An 18,618-nucleotide genomic window follows, 5' to 3' on the forward strand; every position below is an offset into this window, starting at 1 on the left:
CTGGGGCTGCTGGTTGACAGCCAGCTGAACATGAGCCAGCAGTGTGCCCAGGTGGCCAAGAAGGGCAATGGCATCCTGGTCTGTATCAGGAATAGTGTGGCCAGCAGGACCATGGCAGTGTTCATCCCCCTGTACTCAGCACTGATGAGGCCACACCTTGAGTCCTGTGTCCAGTTCTGGGCACCTCACTACAAGAAAGACATTGAGGTGCTGGAGTGTGTCCAGAGAAGGGTGACGAAGCTGGTGAAGAGTCTGGAGCACAAGTCTTATGAGGAGAAGCTGAAGGAACTGGGGTTGTTTAACCTGGAGCAAAGGAGGCTCAGGGAAGACCTTATCACTCTCTACAACTACCTGAAAGAAGGTCATAGCAAGGTGGGGGTCATTATTGTCTCTCAAGTAACAAGACAAGAGGAAATGGCCTCAAGTTATGCCGGGAGAGATTTAGATTAGATATTTGGAAAAATTTCTTGACTGAATGGGTTGTGAAACACTGGAACAGGATGCTTAGGGAGGGGGTGGAGTCTCCATCCCTGGAGTTACTTAAAAGATATGTAGATGTTACACTTAGAGACACAGTTTAGTTGTGAACACAGGGTTGCTGTGTTAATGGTTGGACTCAATGATCTCAGAGGTCTTTTCCAACCTTAATGGTTCTGTGATTCTATAAACATTAAAAATAGAATGGATGAGAATTTAGCATAAGTTATAAAAGAAGTAAAATCAGTAAAGTGAAACAGCTTATTTAAGCACATTATTAGGAATAAACAATTTTATTATTCAACAGAAGTATATAAGGTTGGAAATTATATACAAGATAGGATAAGAGGGGGATAGAAGCCCTTAAACAAAACCTGCAAGTATGTTTAATAAGCAATTCCCTGTTTTTTTTAATAATGATGTACTACATTCATGTTATGCTTATGGAATTTTTATGTAATGTTTTCTTTCATTTTTAGCTCTTTCTGTCACAGATTAAATTCAGCATGGTCCCAAATAATTACACTGAGAACAAAGAAGTCTCACTTGAATAGTAACTTGACCTTGTTTTTCTTACATTCCTGGGAAAACTCTAGCCACCAATTACAGAATCATTTCCTCCTCTAGTCCAAACCTCAATATAATATAGAGTGGATCTGAATTTAAAAAATTCTACCCATTTAGATACTTCTACTAAATGAAACTATTTCAACATGAAAGATTAAGATGGCAATATAGACACTAAGTCCGAACATTCCATACCACCAAGAGGTTCAAACGCTGTAAAGGAGCAAAATAGTGTTTTGGCAATTTAGTAATTTGTAGCTTGTCAGACAGCCTGTGATAACTGTCCAACACAGCTGGGAGGTACCATAACTTTATTTAAGATTTTTTTAATGGAAGGTTTAGTTTTATTTCAGTGAAGCACTAAATAAAAGAAAAAAATCTAAAATTAAAAAAAAAAGTGCAGGTTGAACAATCTCACCCAGGTATATAGCTAGGAGAGACTTTAAACATTTCTAAAACTACTAACAGTGCAGATTAATGTGAACATAGAGAATGCTGAGTTACAGGTAAAAATTTGGATCCAGCAACTGGTGCTATCAATAGAAATTATATCCACAGTGAAAAAAAATCGATTAAAAGTGTGCATGTGGCTCACTAGACAGAGACTCCCTCAAACCATGCATTAAAAAGCTCATGAATGAATATGCTGTTCAAGAATTTAAAGAATAACAAAATTATGAACGAAAGAAAATATTCTAACAAATGCCTACAAGAAAGAAAAATGACCAAATTCCTCTACAGTTACTTGTCTTGTTTTCCAAACTTTAAAACTCCTAAATGCATGCTTCATGTACAGTCAAAGAACAAACACACACAGTTAGCAAACTCCATCTAATATCTTGTCATATAAAATGATAAACAGTATATACAGAAACACTTCAAAATCCTCTGAACTTTGCTGTTGAATACCATTTCCAAGTAGTGCCATATTTGAATGTCTTACCCTAGTGATGTGCAGTCTCTATCATTTCAGTTTATAAGAGTTTTGGATATCTATAATTTTAACTTCTGAAAATTATTTCTAAGAACAACCAGAAATGTAAAATAGACAATGCGATATAAAATCACCAGCCATGTCTTCCAATAGTGGAACTATTCATCCAAGAAACAGGTATAAGTTCAATTTGGCAAAGTTAAATGACAGTCATTTTGCAGAAATTAACTTTTCTTTGTGCATTGTTGACTGTGAATGGAGACTATTATTTTTCATTGCCTAGATAGTGAGGCAATTTTCAAAGCTAAATGAGCATTAAAAACATTCATTCCATGCTTCTGCAATGAACAATCTAAGATACCTAATGACAAAACAAGACATTCCCTTTAATCTTTATGAACATATTGTATCCTCTTGAGGTTAAAATGAGAAAGGAGGGGATAAGCTCACTATATTTTTGATAAACATTTCCCTCAGGAACAGAAGTCTTTTGTGTGCAGACTGCCCATCCCTGAAGATCCAGCCATCCTGATGACTGTCCCACAGTTTCTTTCCTGCAGGTCAGTCTCTTTTCATTCCTTTGCTTTAATGGAGATGAAATGTTGGTGCCAATATAGAGAAGAAATATGTTTCACCAAAGGGCACAATTTATACATCTATGAACGGGTTTCCAAGTATTTGACTTTGATACCAGCTCACATTCTAGTTACGTTCCTCTACAACAGGACCAGAGACAGGACATACTGTACAAGTGACTACACTAATACACTATTTTCCCAGAGGTGTATTTGAAATCTATCTCCTTTCAAAATACTTGACTAATGAGTACAGAACACAGCATGAGGCCACAAGATTTTAATAGCAACGTATTACAAAAAACGGCACACAGGTAACCCTGCTAATGTTAACTAAAGTAACTGGTGCTAAAAGTGGAACATCTTATATGTTAGAAAAAAAATTACACAAAATAATAGTCATTAAAGAACAGCATAAGCATTGAGCCACAGATTCTATGAAAAATCATTCAAGCAGTGAGGTCAAATAACTTTTCTACAAGACCAATTCCCAAGCTATACTAATAGAAGATTTACAGTGGAATGCTGCTTATGGCTGACCACATGTCTCAATGTATGTGGAGAGTGTTCGTTTAAACAAAAAAAAAAAAAAAAAAGAAAAACATCCACAACAATATAAAGCTATTTAGCACCACTGCACGGTGTTTCAAGCATTTGTGCATGCACCTAGTGCCATTCAAACACTGCAAGCCAGAGAGCTGTATCACATATTTTGAGTGAGGAAAAATTCTTTCTCTCTTCTTTCTACTTTAAAGGAGACTTAGAACAACAACAAAAAAAAGTATTTTACAGAGTTCCTTTTGAAATTTTCAAAAGTGGGAAAAAGCTATATGCATCCTCTGATTTATATCACAACTCTTATCAGAGATTCTCTATCTCAGCCTTGAGAAAGAGCAGCAAAGGGGGTCCTAAAACACAGCTGAAGTCAAGGGAAAGCAAAACTAATGCCATGAAATGGGTGATCTTATAGGTTCAGAAATCACAAGGCACAAAAGATACTTCAAAACTTTCAGACCCTGTTCTTGATTTTGGCACACCTAGTAAACGGATCCTTTGGGATGGTTTGAACTGATCTTACTGTCACTCAGCTCTGTTCATAGTTACCATTATAGAATCTGATCTTAACAGGATGGCAGAGAAATATGTAGTATCTTTGGTCCATATACTGAACTCCAACTCTCCATATTAAAAAAAAAAATTACACTTACATAAACACATTACTCAGAATGACATCCGCATATGTTTACATGGCTTTGAAGCTTGATCTCAACAATATCTTACTGCCAAAATATTTATTTACCATAAAAATACTTTTCTCTGATATTACTAATCCACTAACACTCTAATGAAACAAACTGGATAGAAATATTTCATTTTTCAAGTCAGTTATCTCTACTGTTATGTTATCTTCAGGCTATGCAGTTTGAAAAAGGCAGATCTATACCACTATTTGGAATTAAAATCTACAGTTATCACCAAGGAAATAATTTCAAAGGGTCTATTTGTCTAATATTCTAGATAGACATTCCCCTCTATTTTCTCCTTTTGTTTGTTGCTTGGGGGTTTTGGTTTCTTTGTTCTGTGGTTGTTGTTGTTGCTGTTTGATTGATTGATTTTTAGTTTGGGGGGTTGTGTTTTATTGTTTGTTTGTTTGTTTTTGTTTTTTTTTCTTTTCCCACCCTCGAAAGGCTGGAAGATGAAAAAGAACTTTGGTGGCTGTTATGCCACCTCCTTAGTTTGGTATAAACCATGCTAACTCCACATTCACAATGGAGCTTTGGGTAATAGACCTCTTTCTGACACAGTGTAAGTATCATGCAGAGCTAATAGCTGGCTTTATTCTTATTTTAACTAACTTATAATTTGTGAGTTTTTACTTTAATTCTATTTAATTTTCCTTCTTTCATTTTCAGTAGTTAGTGAGTAACACAACCTTGCAGAAATCATTAAAACTGAGGGGGAATTTTGCTATTTGCCGTAACTTAGCCACACCATCTCAAGCAGATCATCTCATCAGATGATGGCTGGGTGCTCTTGTGGTAACTGTCTTTCAGGGACAAAAAATACCAGAATGAATCATCAGTCTGTTAGAATTGCATCTTGTTACTGGACTGTGATACTCCTGTTTAAGGGCAGGACTGTATTGTTTGGCATATCTTGACACTATGCTTCACTGAACAGGATTATTGCCTCCTGGCACTACCTTACTATGAAATGAACTCTCTTGGGTGTGCATTAACTCCATCACTGAATTAATGCAAAGTTACCACCACAGACTCTTAATTTCTATCTCCTTAAGCCTCATTCTACTTGTAAATTGTTGGAAGTCACTTAAAGATGCAGCTTTCTGAGACAAAGGAGTAAATAAACTCAGATATTTAATTTCTCAGGTCAACCAACATTTAAATGCACCTGTTAAAAAATGGCCTGTCATAAAAGTTGATTCCTTTAGAAAACAACAGCTTTTAATTGCTCATGTGAAAAAACAGAATGATTCAGAAAGGAGTTTACAGAGGTTGAAATTTAGGAAGGATACAAGCATATAAGAGATATATACTTAAATATTGTAAAAAGTAATTTCCACAAATTGTAGTCATTGTTTTCTGCTTCTGTTGGAGGTATGTTTTTTAATGATCCTGAAGCCTGAATGTCTGCATGTTTTATAGTTTCCATTTCTTTAGAACCTTTTACTCCACTTAATATAAGGTAGAGAAGGGAAATAGATTATTCCAGTTTCCTATAGCACCCATTTAAAAATCCTGAATAGTTAATTTATTTAGCTTTACCTCTAAGGTTAATTAATAAATCGTATGCACAAAACGAGCTACACAATTATGACTATTACTTTGAGTACAGCTACCGAATTAAGTTAGATTTTTATCCACATTTATGAAGATTGTTTGATAAAGATTCATGTAGACATTCCCTTGATATTTGTAATTTTCAATCTTAAGTAACTGAGAGCCATATTTCATCAGGATCATTGATATGAAGTTTTAGAAAAGAGTGAAAAAGCTCTAGTCTTTTATGCACTGTTCACAGCTAAGTTTTCAGGGAACAGGAATCATTTAATAAGCTTATTTGATATTGAGAGAGAAATATAGCTCTCGAGCATTTACTTCAGGCACTAAATCAGATGCTGCGATGAGCTAGATCTTCAAAGCGTGCATGAAGTCTTTCTCCTTTAATCAGTGGAGAAAGCTTGAGTCTTCTGAAAGCCAACATATTGATCCGATCAAGGAATTGCTGAGACTGGTGCAAAGGAAATTATACGAATATATATGGAGCAGAGGTATATCAGGGCATAAAAAAATTGCAATTGACTTTTCTCAGTAGTTTCCCTATTCTTTTATCTATTTTTTCTCTTCTGGAAGTGTTTAGCCACAGATTCTTACATATGGGTCGAACAAGGGAGTGACACTGGCTGTGTATGAATCTTAGGAGTTGAGGGATTTTTTGAGGATTGAAGAAAAAAATCTGGCAAGTGCTCACTTTCACATAAATAAAGCATCTGCTCAAGGAACAGCATACAAGTTTGGGGCAGGAAAAACTGGTGGGCTACATCTGAGTGTGCGACAAAGAGGATGAGAAGCAGGAGCCAAAATCATGCATGAAAAAAACATACAGCAGAAGGCAGAACTTAGAACTGTTCTGACCACCATGCTTGCTATCCAAGAACAAGAGTGTGACCAACTACACACCACAGTACAATGAGAAAAGTATTAATTCTGCCTACGAGGACTGGTTTCTCACCTGGACTATTCCCTGAATCATACCTTGACAATGTTTGGATAGGTGCCAAGAATTAAATAGTGTGGACAACCATGGGACAATTTTGAAGCCTGCACTGGGTCCTTTTTGATTCATATTTATAGACACAGTCATAAACCTCAGATCCTAGCCTGAAATGGGAAGATGTTGGGCATTGTCTCTTTTAGGTTGTTTTGAGAAGAAAGGAGAACTGGTAAAAGTCTATATAGCAAAACTATGTAATAAAGTATAAGAAAAGATGGTTAGCTAAATATTGCTTACTTTGGTGTGTAGTTTACTAGTTATTCAGAAGCCATATATAAGTCTGAAGACAATATAAATACTATATGAATTAAAGATGACCTGTGTTTTTATATCTATTAAGAGTGTATTTCATTGCAAAACCATGCAAGTTTCACTTTACTATTTTCTTGTGAAAACTTGTTCTTGACAAAAAAATGAATCATTATGTTAATCATTACAGAGGTATTTACACATCTATAACAACTACAAGAAGTGATTCCTGTTCATCTTCTTAAAAATAGCAAGTGCAATTCACACAGTGGCTTAAAGGCTGTACCCTTAAATTTTCCTTTGTGAAAACATGGGGTACTCTGGAATAACTTGACGGAAACAGGAGAGTTTCCATCCTGTTTGGGGCCATTCTACAAAATCTGTGTTTGTTTGACAGGTCCAATTTTCTTTCATATTAGGAGAAAATGTTGAAATATTAGCAGCTGAATTTTTGTTAACTACAAATAACCACTTTAAAATTCACAATGCTGTGCTTTAGCACTACACAGCCTCAGAATAAGCAGTAATTTCATTACAAATGAATTCTCAGTATATGTGTAATAGTTTATTAAAATATTTGTTTCCTAACTGAAAATTTTAGACCCTTTCTTTACACCTTTGTCCAAGTTAATATCAATGCTGTGGCTTTTTTTTCTTCTGTTTTCTTTAACATATTTGAAAAAAAGACCTTTTGAAACATTTAAATAAATTCAATCTCTTGGTATATTTTAGGCCAGTATTACATTTATGAAAGATGAGTCAGAGGATCTTGGGTTCTGCATTTAAGATACACATCACTAATTCTGATACAAAGCAGATTAGGTAGATGCCATTTGGATAAGTAAACAAATCACATAACGTGCTGAAGTTTTTAGAAAGTATAAACAGGATTTACAACGTACAAGACCTAAAAATCTTACCTTGGGAAAAGGTGAATCAACTTACAATAACAGACAGAAATCCAGCTTGCTTATTTTCTAGGATTCCCAAAGCTAGAGTAGGTACATCTTCTGAAAGCTCCTTTGGTCACTAACATTTCTTAGTGTCCTAGCTAGGACTGGAAAATTTTATGATATAATCCATATGACTACAGGATTATTTAATGTTTTTGTAAAATTTCATGGATATGAACATGGAATGGAAGATTGAAGGTGGAACAATAAAGTGCAAAGACAGGAGGCAATGGATACTTTTAAAATAATTTTCTCCCATATGGTATTCTAGACTGTCTGTGAAGGCAGAAATCAGACTTTGTTCTCTGCCAATGTCTATAAAACTTGTGTAAGCAGCTCAGTATGAAGTTTTAAATGAAATGTTAATTACTATACTGGATCAGGTTACTCTTTGGAGTACCAATGTCACGGCAGCCCTTTTTTAAGTAGAGAGATAACAGGCTGTTAGTTAAAAGTTGATTTATGCATAGAAGTATGGGTTACATGTCTTCATTTTTTCATATAATATTAGCTGCATGCACCATACAGACATCTACTTGTTTCTATTTTATTCCTTGTAAGACCTTGGTCACACGCTTATTCAGAATTAAATGTGCTCAAGCACAGTTAGGAATCTTTGGTTTTTCCTGTGAGCAAGATTAAACAGATATGTCAGCCTAGTTTCTCTTTGTATTCACTTTTCGGTTGTGTACATGTAATTCCAGTTCTCAGTCTGGGTTTTCACAGGTATTGTTTACTCATAAAAAAGCATTCCTCTTTGCTTTAGATGATATGAATCATTCAAACCTGAGCTAGCCACTAGGCTGTCTTTAAGGCCAGTGGTAGAACTTCCAGAAGACAAACCATACCCTCATTTTAAACATCTGAGATGGTATGAGTTGCTCTCCTGAGCAGTATTTTCCCTTGATTTGAAAGAATGCTTGGGGTGACTTTGTCAAACTTTGTGATGGTTAAAGTAAGTAAAATGAATCCAAACCATAAAATCTCAATTCAAAAGAGCATTGCAAGTGATGGCTACTGAAAATTTAAAAAAAAAACCCAACAAAACTGTATTTTTTAGAGTGCTCTTTTTGCACATTAATGCTATTCTTTTCTCTGAATGGTTTGAACTACTCCCTCTTACATTTCTGTCAACACTGAATTTAATCTGCTGATAGATATCCTCTTCATTTTTCTGTACCCCCTGGAGATCTTCAGTTTTTCCTGTCTTTGACTAGTCTGCGTGACTTTGTGATATCTGCATGCTTTATAAAATTACTGATCATTCAAACATTGGTATTCATAAAATTAACATTAACAAAAAGTGGCTTTTCACTTGAAAATTCTTTTTATTTTCTGTCAGTTCATCCATGACAACACACTGCACTTCAAGATTATTTGGTTTCTCATTAATATCAACTAAGACCTGTAAGCTTGGTTTTGGACAAGAGAGTGTCCTTTAACCAATTTTTGGCTGCTGCTTTTAAGGAAATATATTTGAAAACACAGGGAAAATTTTCCCTGACAGAGGAATCCTAATCCGCCATAGAAAATACATATCTCCTAATACTAATCCCTATTTCCAGTTCCACATTCCATCTATACCTTTAAAGACAGCTATGCCTCTGGCACTCCAATCTTCCAGTCTAGAAATTTTCTTTTTAAGTTAAAGAGGAATATTTCTTATCAGCAGTTTACCCACCATCTAGTACACATCTTCAAAGCTCTCAGTGGTTTATTGTGATGGGACCCCAAATCAGCCAAAGCCCCAAGATGGATCTGCTCTGGCCTTCAGTGCTCCAAAAAAAAAAAAAAAAAGCCTATTAAAAGCCAAGATTATTACTTAATCTAAAATCAGGAAGTCAACTTTCAAAACAGACAAAACTGAAAGCAATTAATTAACAGAAAATGATAACATGGCTTGAAAGATTTTTTTTTGCTCTGCATGTTGTATCCTTGCAGGTGGGTCTGTGCTTCCAGTGAATTAAGGGACTCTTGAGTGGTAGCAAAAGCTTCTGTTTGTTCACACTATAATTTTCCTGTGCCTGCTCAGCTGGTCTGGAGGAGGATGAGGAGGAGGTGGAGGAAGAAGAAGAGAAGGAGCAGTATGAGGAAGGAGGCTTCTACCTCCTCTCAGAGGCTTTTCTTTCACCTAATCATTTCTTAAAGGAATATAATACAGAACTGAGAGCATACAAATAAAACAAATACCATCTGTCCCAGCCATGCACAATCAAAGCAAATTGTTGCTTTTACATTTGTTAAGTTTTTCATAGGATATTCTCTATCCTTGAGAGGAAAGCTAAGAGGAGATAGGCCTTGCTTTAATGGAAATACATATGGTTTTACTGAGCTGCTTAAATAACCTAATAAAGTACAGATATTGGATCATCTGGATTTTAAACCAGTCTTTGATGTTTTGTTAAGAAGTAATTAAAAATTTGAGTTAAAAGTCATCACATTGAAAAGTTTAACAGTGGTATGGCAATTGCCCTTTTGTATCTCAGCTATTTTCAAACACATTATAATGTGGCTTTTGATAGTCTACCGTATAATTAAGGTAATTTTCATCATTTCCCATTTGTCATGAACTCAGAATATGCAGTGGACAGTCACAATTTGCAGCATGGCTTTTGTGTAGTAACTTTTTAAGCCACAGCTACTTGTTTGTGTGTCTTGAAAGGAAGAGAAAATAAAATCCCCTCTGGGGAAGAAGTCAGGAGATTAGCATATTTGTCAAACACAATTAGATGTTCAAATTGTATATATACCACTATTCACTTAGAAACGTCATTCAATTAGAAATGAATTTGTAAACTGAAATTAGTAGAAGGAAAAAAGTACTCAGTGCATTACTGTGAAATTTGCTACAAAATTGGATTTTTTTTCTGACAAGAAGCAGCAGTTCATATTTAGTACTGAATCGCTTTTCTCATATATCTGAACTTTAAAGTGAATTGACACAGGAAATATAGCAAAAAGTATGTGAAGGTCCTGAGAGAATATTTTATGGTAAATGTCTGTGGAATAACTAGGACCCCTGGACACTGAGCACTATCGACCTGTTGGCCTCACATCCGTGCCTGGGAACCTCACAGAATCTATGCGAAGGTTCATGAAGGACAGGGAGGTGATTTGAGACAGCCAACACAGGTTCACCATAGGCAAGTCCTGCCTGACCAACCTAGTGGCCTTCTATGATAGAGTGACTTCTGTAAAACCTCTGACATGGTCCCCAAAACATCCTTCCCTCTAAACTGGTGAGAGATGGATTTGATAGGGGGACTCTTTGGTGGATGAGGATTTGGTTGAATGGTCAAATCCAGAGGGTAGCAATTCGTGGCTTAGTGTCCTGATGGACACTGATGTCAAGTAGTGTCCCTCAGGAGTTTGTACTGCGACAAGTACAGTTTAATATCTTCCTCAATGACACAGACAAAAGGATCAAGTGCACCCTCAGCAAGTCTGCAGATGACACCAAACTGAGTGGTGTGGATGACACACCACAGACCTGGACAAGCTTAAGAAGTGGGCCCATGGGAACCTCAAATGGTGTTAAACTAGGCCAAGTGCAAGGTGCTGCACCTGGGTTGGGTCAACCCCTGTTATCAGTACAGACTGGGGTATGAACTGATTGCGAGCAGCCCTGCTGAGAAGGACTTGGGGATACTGAGGCATGAAAGTTGGACCTGGGCTGGCAATATGCGCTTGCAGCCCAGAAACCCAACTCTATCATGGGCTGCATCAAAAGAAGCATGGCCAGCAGTTTGAGGGAGATGATTCTGACCCTCTACTTCACCCTGGTGAGACCCCACCTGGAGTACTGCATCCAGCTCTGGGATCCCCAGCACAGGAAAGGCATGAACCTGTTTTGAGTTGTCCAGATGAGGATCACAAAAATGATCAAAGGGCTGGACCACCTCTCCTATGAAAACAGGCTGAGAGAGTTAGACTTGTTCAACCTGAAGAAGAGAAGGCTCCAGGAAGACCTTATTGCAGCCTTTCACTACTGGAATGGAGCCCATAAGAAAGATGCAGACAAAGTTTGTATTAGGGCCTGTTGCAACAGGACACAGGCTAACGGTTATAAAATAAAAGAGGGTAAATTTAGCCTAGATACGAGGAAGACTTTTTTTACAACAGGAATGGTTAAACACTGGAACAAGTTTCCCAGAGAGGTGGTAGATACGTCATCCCTGGAAACATTCAGGGTCAATTGGATGTGGGTCTGAGCTACCTGAGTGACTGGAAAAGATCTCTTCTAACCCAAACCATTCAATGATACTATTCTTTAAACTATTCTACTGGATTGGTCTGTTTAAAGATGAATATAGATAAAAGTTCAGTTTCCTTTATGCACAATATCTGCTTCCTGCATTAAATGTGTTTGTTCATTTGAAAGAATATTGTTATAGATAAGACCTCAGACATTTTTAATCTCTCAGTGGTACAGAACAATTAATGCTAAGTCAGCAACTGCATAGTTTATTCTTCTCAGCTGAGATCAACATAAATGTTTCCTAAATTCCAAGTACATAGGCAGTCAGACAGTTATGCCAACCCTCTGAGGACAGCTACACTAAAACTGAATTATTCCAGATACATTCCTTCCTTGTTAGTGAAAATAAGAAATTACTCCTTGCTGATAAGAACCTTCTGTCCCCGTCTCAGCATGTCACCTGAGCACAAGTATTCTGGTCAATGATCTGCACAGCAGTGACCCTATCTTTTTTTGATGGTTGACCAAGCATACAGGGGATAAATTCATGCCAATATTTCAAGGCACAGAGCTAGGTAGTCAGATTAAACCTATAAATTCATTTTATTTTTCTCAGTTTCTTTCTATTCCTTTGATGGTTTTATAGTTAAGAACAGGCCTACTCTTGAGTGCCTAAAAATATCTTTTATGTGGGAAGAGAAAGATAATAAAAAGAAAGACTGTTAAGATTCTGCATTTATCTAAACTAGCCAGTGCACAGCACGGTTTCTGACTCAGTTGAAAAGATGTTGCTGTTTCCCATGCAAAGCCATGAATATATAGAGACACAGATTATTTCAATGCATTTTCTTAAAACATTTTCCAGTTTGGGTTTTTTTCACATTTTTCAGAGGACAAATGTATTACAATGCATTACAGTGTGCCCAGCAACAGGGGCTGTGCTCCTTAAATAAGCTTATCTTTTTATTTTGTCATAAAAATGCCATGAAAAAAACATTTCAGAAAAGATACTTTTCTTTATAAATTTGTGCATAATGAAGGACTGACAACTGGAAGAAGCTTTAAGTGGTACTGCAGTGCAAACAGTAAACAATAAAAATAATAAAAAATAAATAACTGGTTAAAACCATACTGAAATATTTTAAACATTTTAAGACTTCCAGAGTGCTTTTTGGTGAGTCCTTTGACATGCCTCCAGTACAAGATTGTGCCTTACAGGGGCTAGTGTTTACAGTCCTGTCACTCTATAATATGAACTGAAGAACAATAATAAATATTTACTATTGCACAGCAAGCTAAATTTTCAATGGGGTCAATCCAACATTTTCCCTGCTTTATTCTGCCAACTAATTTCAAAATGACCATATTTTCTAACTCATTCTAATGACATGCTGAAGAACTTACTGCAATAAGATTCTAACTTAAAATATGAAAGAATTATTAACACCAGAAGTTTTGCTATCAGATAAACACATATTTTGAATTCGTTCATTACATATAACTTCCTAACACTTTCCTGGCACTTTAAAAGTGCAGCTATGGAAAGTTAATTGAATAATGAAGGTACTAGGCAAAGACAAAATGTTTAGAGAATAGCTTTTCAAACTATTTTTTGGGTTGAATTTTTAATAAAATGTTGCAATATTGCAGAAGCATTTATGACTACTAATAAATGAAATTCAGTTGCTAAGCATTTTCATATTTGATTTTGTTATTATATGACTATATTGCCTGGTAACATTCCAGTAGCTTAAACAAAGTTTGAAAAATAAATCTGAATGAAATTTTGAAACTGTCACACATAGAAGAACTAATGTAAGAAATTATAGGCTTAAATTATTTTGGCAATTAATAGATCCTTTTTCAGTTACTGCTTATCTGTTTATGCTGATTATTATCACAGCATAACATGTGCAAAGACTGTTCTTTGGAAGAATGGAATATTAAAAGATATAATGTCAACAAAATAAACATTTCTCAAGCTATTAAGTATATAAATATTATCTTAATTAGCACAATTTCATAAATTAACATTTGAAACACTGCATATCCTGGAAACACTCTAGCATATACCCATAGCTCATAGTATTCTGATGAGTATGTTCCTAGTTTTGATTCAGAAACTTTGCATTTAGATCTTGAGATATGAGAAGTTCAGTGTGTAAGGCATTCCATGTATGCTAAACCAGAGAGGAGATAACCAAGCAATAGAGATAATCTGGAGGAGAAGGAGCAGCCCAATTTGGATTGTGATAGAAGTAGCAACTCTATATACTTGCAATTTCTGATTTTCAATAGGTCATAAATTTGATAGAAGAAATTTCTATTTCTTACCTACATTTCCAGTCATTAGGTATGAATTCTGAAAATCCATCATTCCCATTCCAACAATGTGTATAAAATCTTCAATCACCTGCATTAACTCCACTGAGCCTGGATAGATCTAACAGAGGAAGGTAAGACACGACCTTATTATAACCAATAGTTATAATATCAAAATCTCTACAGCAGCAAATTCAAATAAAATGTGAGACTTAACAGTCAAGCTGCTCTTCCCGTGTTTCAAAACGAAACATTTTCTATTACTGTAAAACAACCCATTTGTTATTAAATCCTGATGCAAACAGACACTACTTCCCAGAAAGTTGTGTGAAGTCAACTTTGCACTGGAACTGTGGAATGCTTGCTCTAACTCACTGCACCAAAAACTTATTGGCCATTACTTTCCGTAATGGTTACAGCATTTCATATTACAGAAGAATTCTAATTAAAATATTCTTCCTTCCTCTGGAAGATATCTTCAGTAACTTCAGAACTATTGATATCAATGGCTGAATGCAAATCTTACCATGCCCTCTCCAGGATGATAGATTTTGTTGCTTTAATCAAAGTGTAAGTAATATAAATTTTTACTGGTAGTTCTATTTTCATTGCTGATGTGGAGTAGTAGAATCACAGAATAACTGAAGCTGGAAGGGGTCATTGGAGATCATCTAGTTCAACCCTCTGTGCAGAGCAAAATGAGCTCTAGTAAGCTGCCCAGAACCACATACAGTTGGATTTTGAATGTCTCCCAGGACAGAGACCCCAGCACCTGTCTGCACAACATGTTCTAGCATTCAATGACTCTTACAGCCAAACAGTCTTTCTTATTTATAAATGGCATTTTCTGTATTTTAGTTTTGCCCGTGTTTTTTATTCTGTCACTGCACACCACTGAGACTTGGCTCAGTCTTCCTTAATCCCCCCCCCTTCAGGATTTCTTAGTATTGCCAGGACCCTTACTCTTCCAAGCAAAATAGTATCCGATATTTCATCCTCTCCTTGCATATCAGATGCTCTAATCCCCTAAATGTCTTCATGGTTCTTTGCTGGGCTCTTTCCATTATGTTCATGTCTTGCACTAGAACTGGACACAGTAAACTAAAATAAATTGCCGTAGCCTTGGTGTTGCTAATATAGCCTCTCAATTTGACTTTCAAAATGATAAGGACTAGCACATTTCCAAGAAATTTTATTTGCAAAGCTGTAAGCTACTACGATCACAAAAACATTAACTTTTTTTATCTTCAACAATAATGATTCATTAGCAAAACAACATTAAAGATCAAAGCAGTTATTAATAAGCTTAAAAGTTCTGTTCATATCACATATATAAAAAAATCCTTTTTGGTTTTTATGGCCTGTTATGAACAATACAATTTTCAGTAATAGAAAAACAATGGATGACCTGTTCATGGAGCTTTTTACTTCATATCAGTGAGATGTCCAAATTTACTTGATGAGCAAAATTCAACCCATTCTTTCCACTGCTGGGACTACAGACTCTAAAAAATGCCTATAGAGACTATAAATTGCTTCATGTTGCACTCCATCTTCATCTTGCTTTATCTATCTAGATCCATAGCTGTTTGGAATTGCTTAGAGAATTTCACAATGTGCTTTGTTTTCTCCATGGATCTTTTATAAAAGGTAGGTCAGCAATACTATTTTGAAGAAGAATTTGTTGTGACATTTATTATCCTAGCAGGTTGCAAATATTGCTTCAGGTGAAGGAGATTTAACTTCCATTTCCTAATGATGAGTTACTGAGGTAGCAAGTGTGGTTTTTGCATCCATCTCATTCATAGCACACACACTAACAGATTATGTACTAAGGAAAAATTTCAGTGAAAAGATTTTCTAAACCCTAGTTCTTCCACATAAAACTTTATAGTAATAACTTCAGCAGAAATTGTTGAGCAGTTAGTCTTACAGAGGTACTCTGCATTTTTATCTATCTGAATTACTGGTTAATCAATAGGATGCCAGCAAACCATGAATGAAGAATATGCAGAACAGCTCCTGTGTTTTGAAACACTGGTATAAAACTTATGCATTGTGGACTTGAAGTGGCTTCCTGTGTTAAAGCTGATGTTTTACATCAGCTCTTGAAAAAAAGGCAAGCGTTAAAGTGAGTTGCTTATCTGAATCCTATATAACCTGTAATTAATGGTATCAACTGTTAGCATTTAATCTAGAAAAAAAGATGTGCTGAGGCATTGCAGCTGTACACTTGACTGAAATCAGCAATTTGCTGACAGTAAGACTTTCTTTCCAGCAAAGAATACAGAAAACAGGCTGAGATCTATGCTAACAGTAGTTGAGGAGTTTAAGAAAACTATGCAAGCTGGCAAAAAGGTTGGTTAGAATGCACCTAGGTTTGCTATGTTTTATTGCAGAAAATTTGTTTGAGTGGTTGAACCAGAAACAGACCTTTAGTCCATAGTGTTTTTAGTGGATTGTATTCACAGCACATAATGGCTTGCACAGATTCTTTTCAAGTTCAGTTCCTACCTTGATTTTGACATAATAAACTGAAAAAATCTTCACACAGGATGTAGTAATTTCAAGTGATACTTTTTTCTGTTTTATAATACAATTCTTTTTAACCCTAAATTTTCAATGTTTTGTGCAAAATATGATAGAAAATAATATTTCGCATAGGATTTTTTTTCCTTTCAATAGTGAAAGTAAAAAAGAATCTTAGGAATACTTAGGGGTCCTGCTCATCCTTCCTAGCTGATATGAAAGGTTACTCGCTTCCAAAGTTTCTTTGAGACTGCTTGTGTAACTGTGCAAGAACAGTAGTAAGACTAGCAGTATGGTTTTTTTGGTGGGTCATATCTCAGAACTCTAGCTTTATCACCAGGCAGCCATGGGCCCACTGCTCCTGTGTACAGCTCATCTTGGTGCTCTTTTGGGCTCCTGCCTACCAGTGCTGTGAGACAGAGAGAAGGAGCTATGGAAAAGTAGAAATAACTTGTCCCCTCTCTGTTTTTCAACACCACTTCTTCTATCAGCAGCAAGGAAGGGAGGGAACTGGAGATTTGTTTTCCCTCTTTTACCTCCATGTTCTCAGAATTTCCTTCTAAGTCACCTCCTGATCTTTGTGGGACAGATGGTGGACAAGGCATGGGTAAGCAGGCAAGGTGGAGGTAGAAGAAGACAACGCATCACATTCTCCAAACCACTCCTGATTTTAAAATCTTCTATTGCACATAAGTGCACTTGACTATTTTCCATACTGAAGGACCTTGCTTTGTTTAAGCATTCTTTATATAGAAATGTTTCCCTGGCTTTGACCACCTCCATGATTTTTCCTCTGTACATAACTATGTTTATCTCCATTGTCACTGTTATTTGTATATAAATAAATTTTAAATAAATTTGACGGTATTATGGTCATGTTCATGAACATAAATATTTTTATTTAATATATATTTATATAATTATTATAACCTTAGGATTAAAGGGTGGGCTCAGTTCAGCGCAGGCTGTGTCTCACCTAAAAAATCCATTGCGCAGGCTGGAAAGGTAAAAGACCTTTCCCCAAATCTTCGTTCGCGAAGACTGGCCATTATATTTTTATAATGATATAATTATTGTCTTATAATTTCTTGGTATAAGCATACAGGAAATTCTCATATCCAAAAAAAGAGTTTTATTTGAATTTTAAACTCTGTTATTATAAAATAGTGAAGTTTTATTGCTACATTTTCCTATTTTATAAAATGCTATCATCATATCTAAATTAGTTGAGAAATTTGTTAGTCTAAGAATTACAACTGTTCTCCTAAATACAACCTCTTAGAAAAGGTCTATTGTTTACATTTCTGTAAGTTCTTTGATGGTGTCATATGAGGTCTTTAGGTGAGTTCTGATGTGTTGTGTTTAACAAAAGCAGCACTGCAGATAGTCTTTAATAGCATTTTTCAGTTTTTGTATGTACTTCAATACAACATCCAAAGCAAAGACATAGGATATTCCATATCCTATGGAATATAAGAAAAATCTGTTTATCAAGAGAAGCACCTTATATTCTTAACATAATTTTAATCTAAGTAATTAGCCAGTGGGTCCTGAAATTGCTGCTTTTTGAAAAGGATCCGTTTTTTCCAAAATATTCTCTTGCTTAGGATTTTCTGTAGGGTGCATGTTTAACCTGATTTTTAAAACTTTGTAAAATCTTACCTGTTGTGCATCTTCCCATTTCTCTTTGTTTTCTTCATCTAAGAGATTACTAATGATTTGAAAGAAGTTCTGAAAAATCAATTAGATAAAAGATAAAGTAAAATTATTTCAATGACATAAACTACCATATCCTTAATTTGACATTAAGAAAGCTTTCCTTTTTCTATTACAGATGCAGTTCTGCAGCCTCTTTTCTGTAAGTAGAAGAGATGAGGTAACAAAATAAAGGGCACATAATACATGGTTAATTCTTCATTTTTGGCTATATAATCAAGTTCCATAGTAATGCTTTGTATAAAACAAGAACCATTTTAGGCTTGCTAAACTTCTAAGTGTGATGGTGTTCTATTTGGAAAT

General features: G+C 35.6%; 1 protein-coding gene across 9 annotated transcripts in view; it reads right to left on the bottom strand.

The window, feature by feature from the left end:
• The window catches only part of ADGRB3 (adhesion G protein-coupled receptor B3), a 478,342-nt gene that overhangs the window by 226,127 nt on the left and 233,597 nt on the right, over positions 1–18,618 (bottom strand). For all 9 annotated transcript variants that reach the window (XM_027698015.1, XM_027698043.1, XM_027698023.1 and 6 more), the window contains 2 exons: positions 18,262–18,330; positions 14,083–14,191 (listed from right to left, as the gene is read on the bottom strand). In XM_027698015.1, the coding sequence (XP_027553816.1) occupies positions 14,083–14,191; positions 18,262–18,330 (178 nt within the window). The remainder of the gene's footprint in view (positions 1–14,082; positions 14,192–18,261; positions 18,331–18,618) is intronic.

Source organism: Neopelma chrysocephalum, unplaced genomic scaffold (genome assembly GCF_003984885.1).
Source record: "Neopelma chrysocephalum unplaced genomic scaffold, ASM398488v2 Primary Assembly neopelma1_23b, whole genome shotgun sequence".
In the NCBI taxonomy this organism is placed as follows: domain Eukaryota; kingdom Metazoa; phylum Chordata; class Aves; order Passeriformes; family Pipridae; genus Neopelma; species Neopelma chrysocephalum.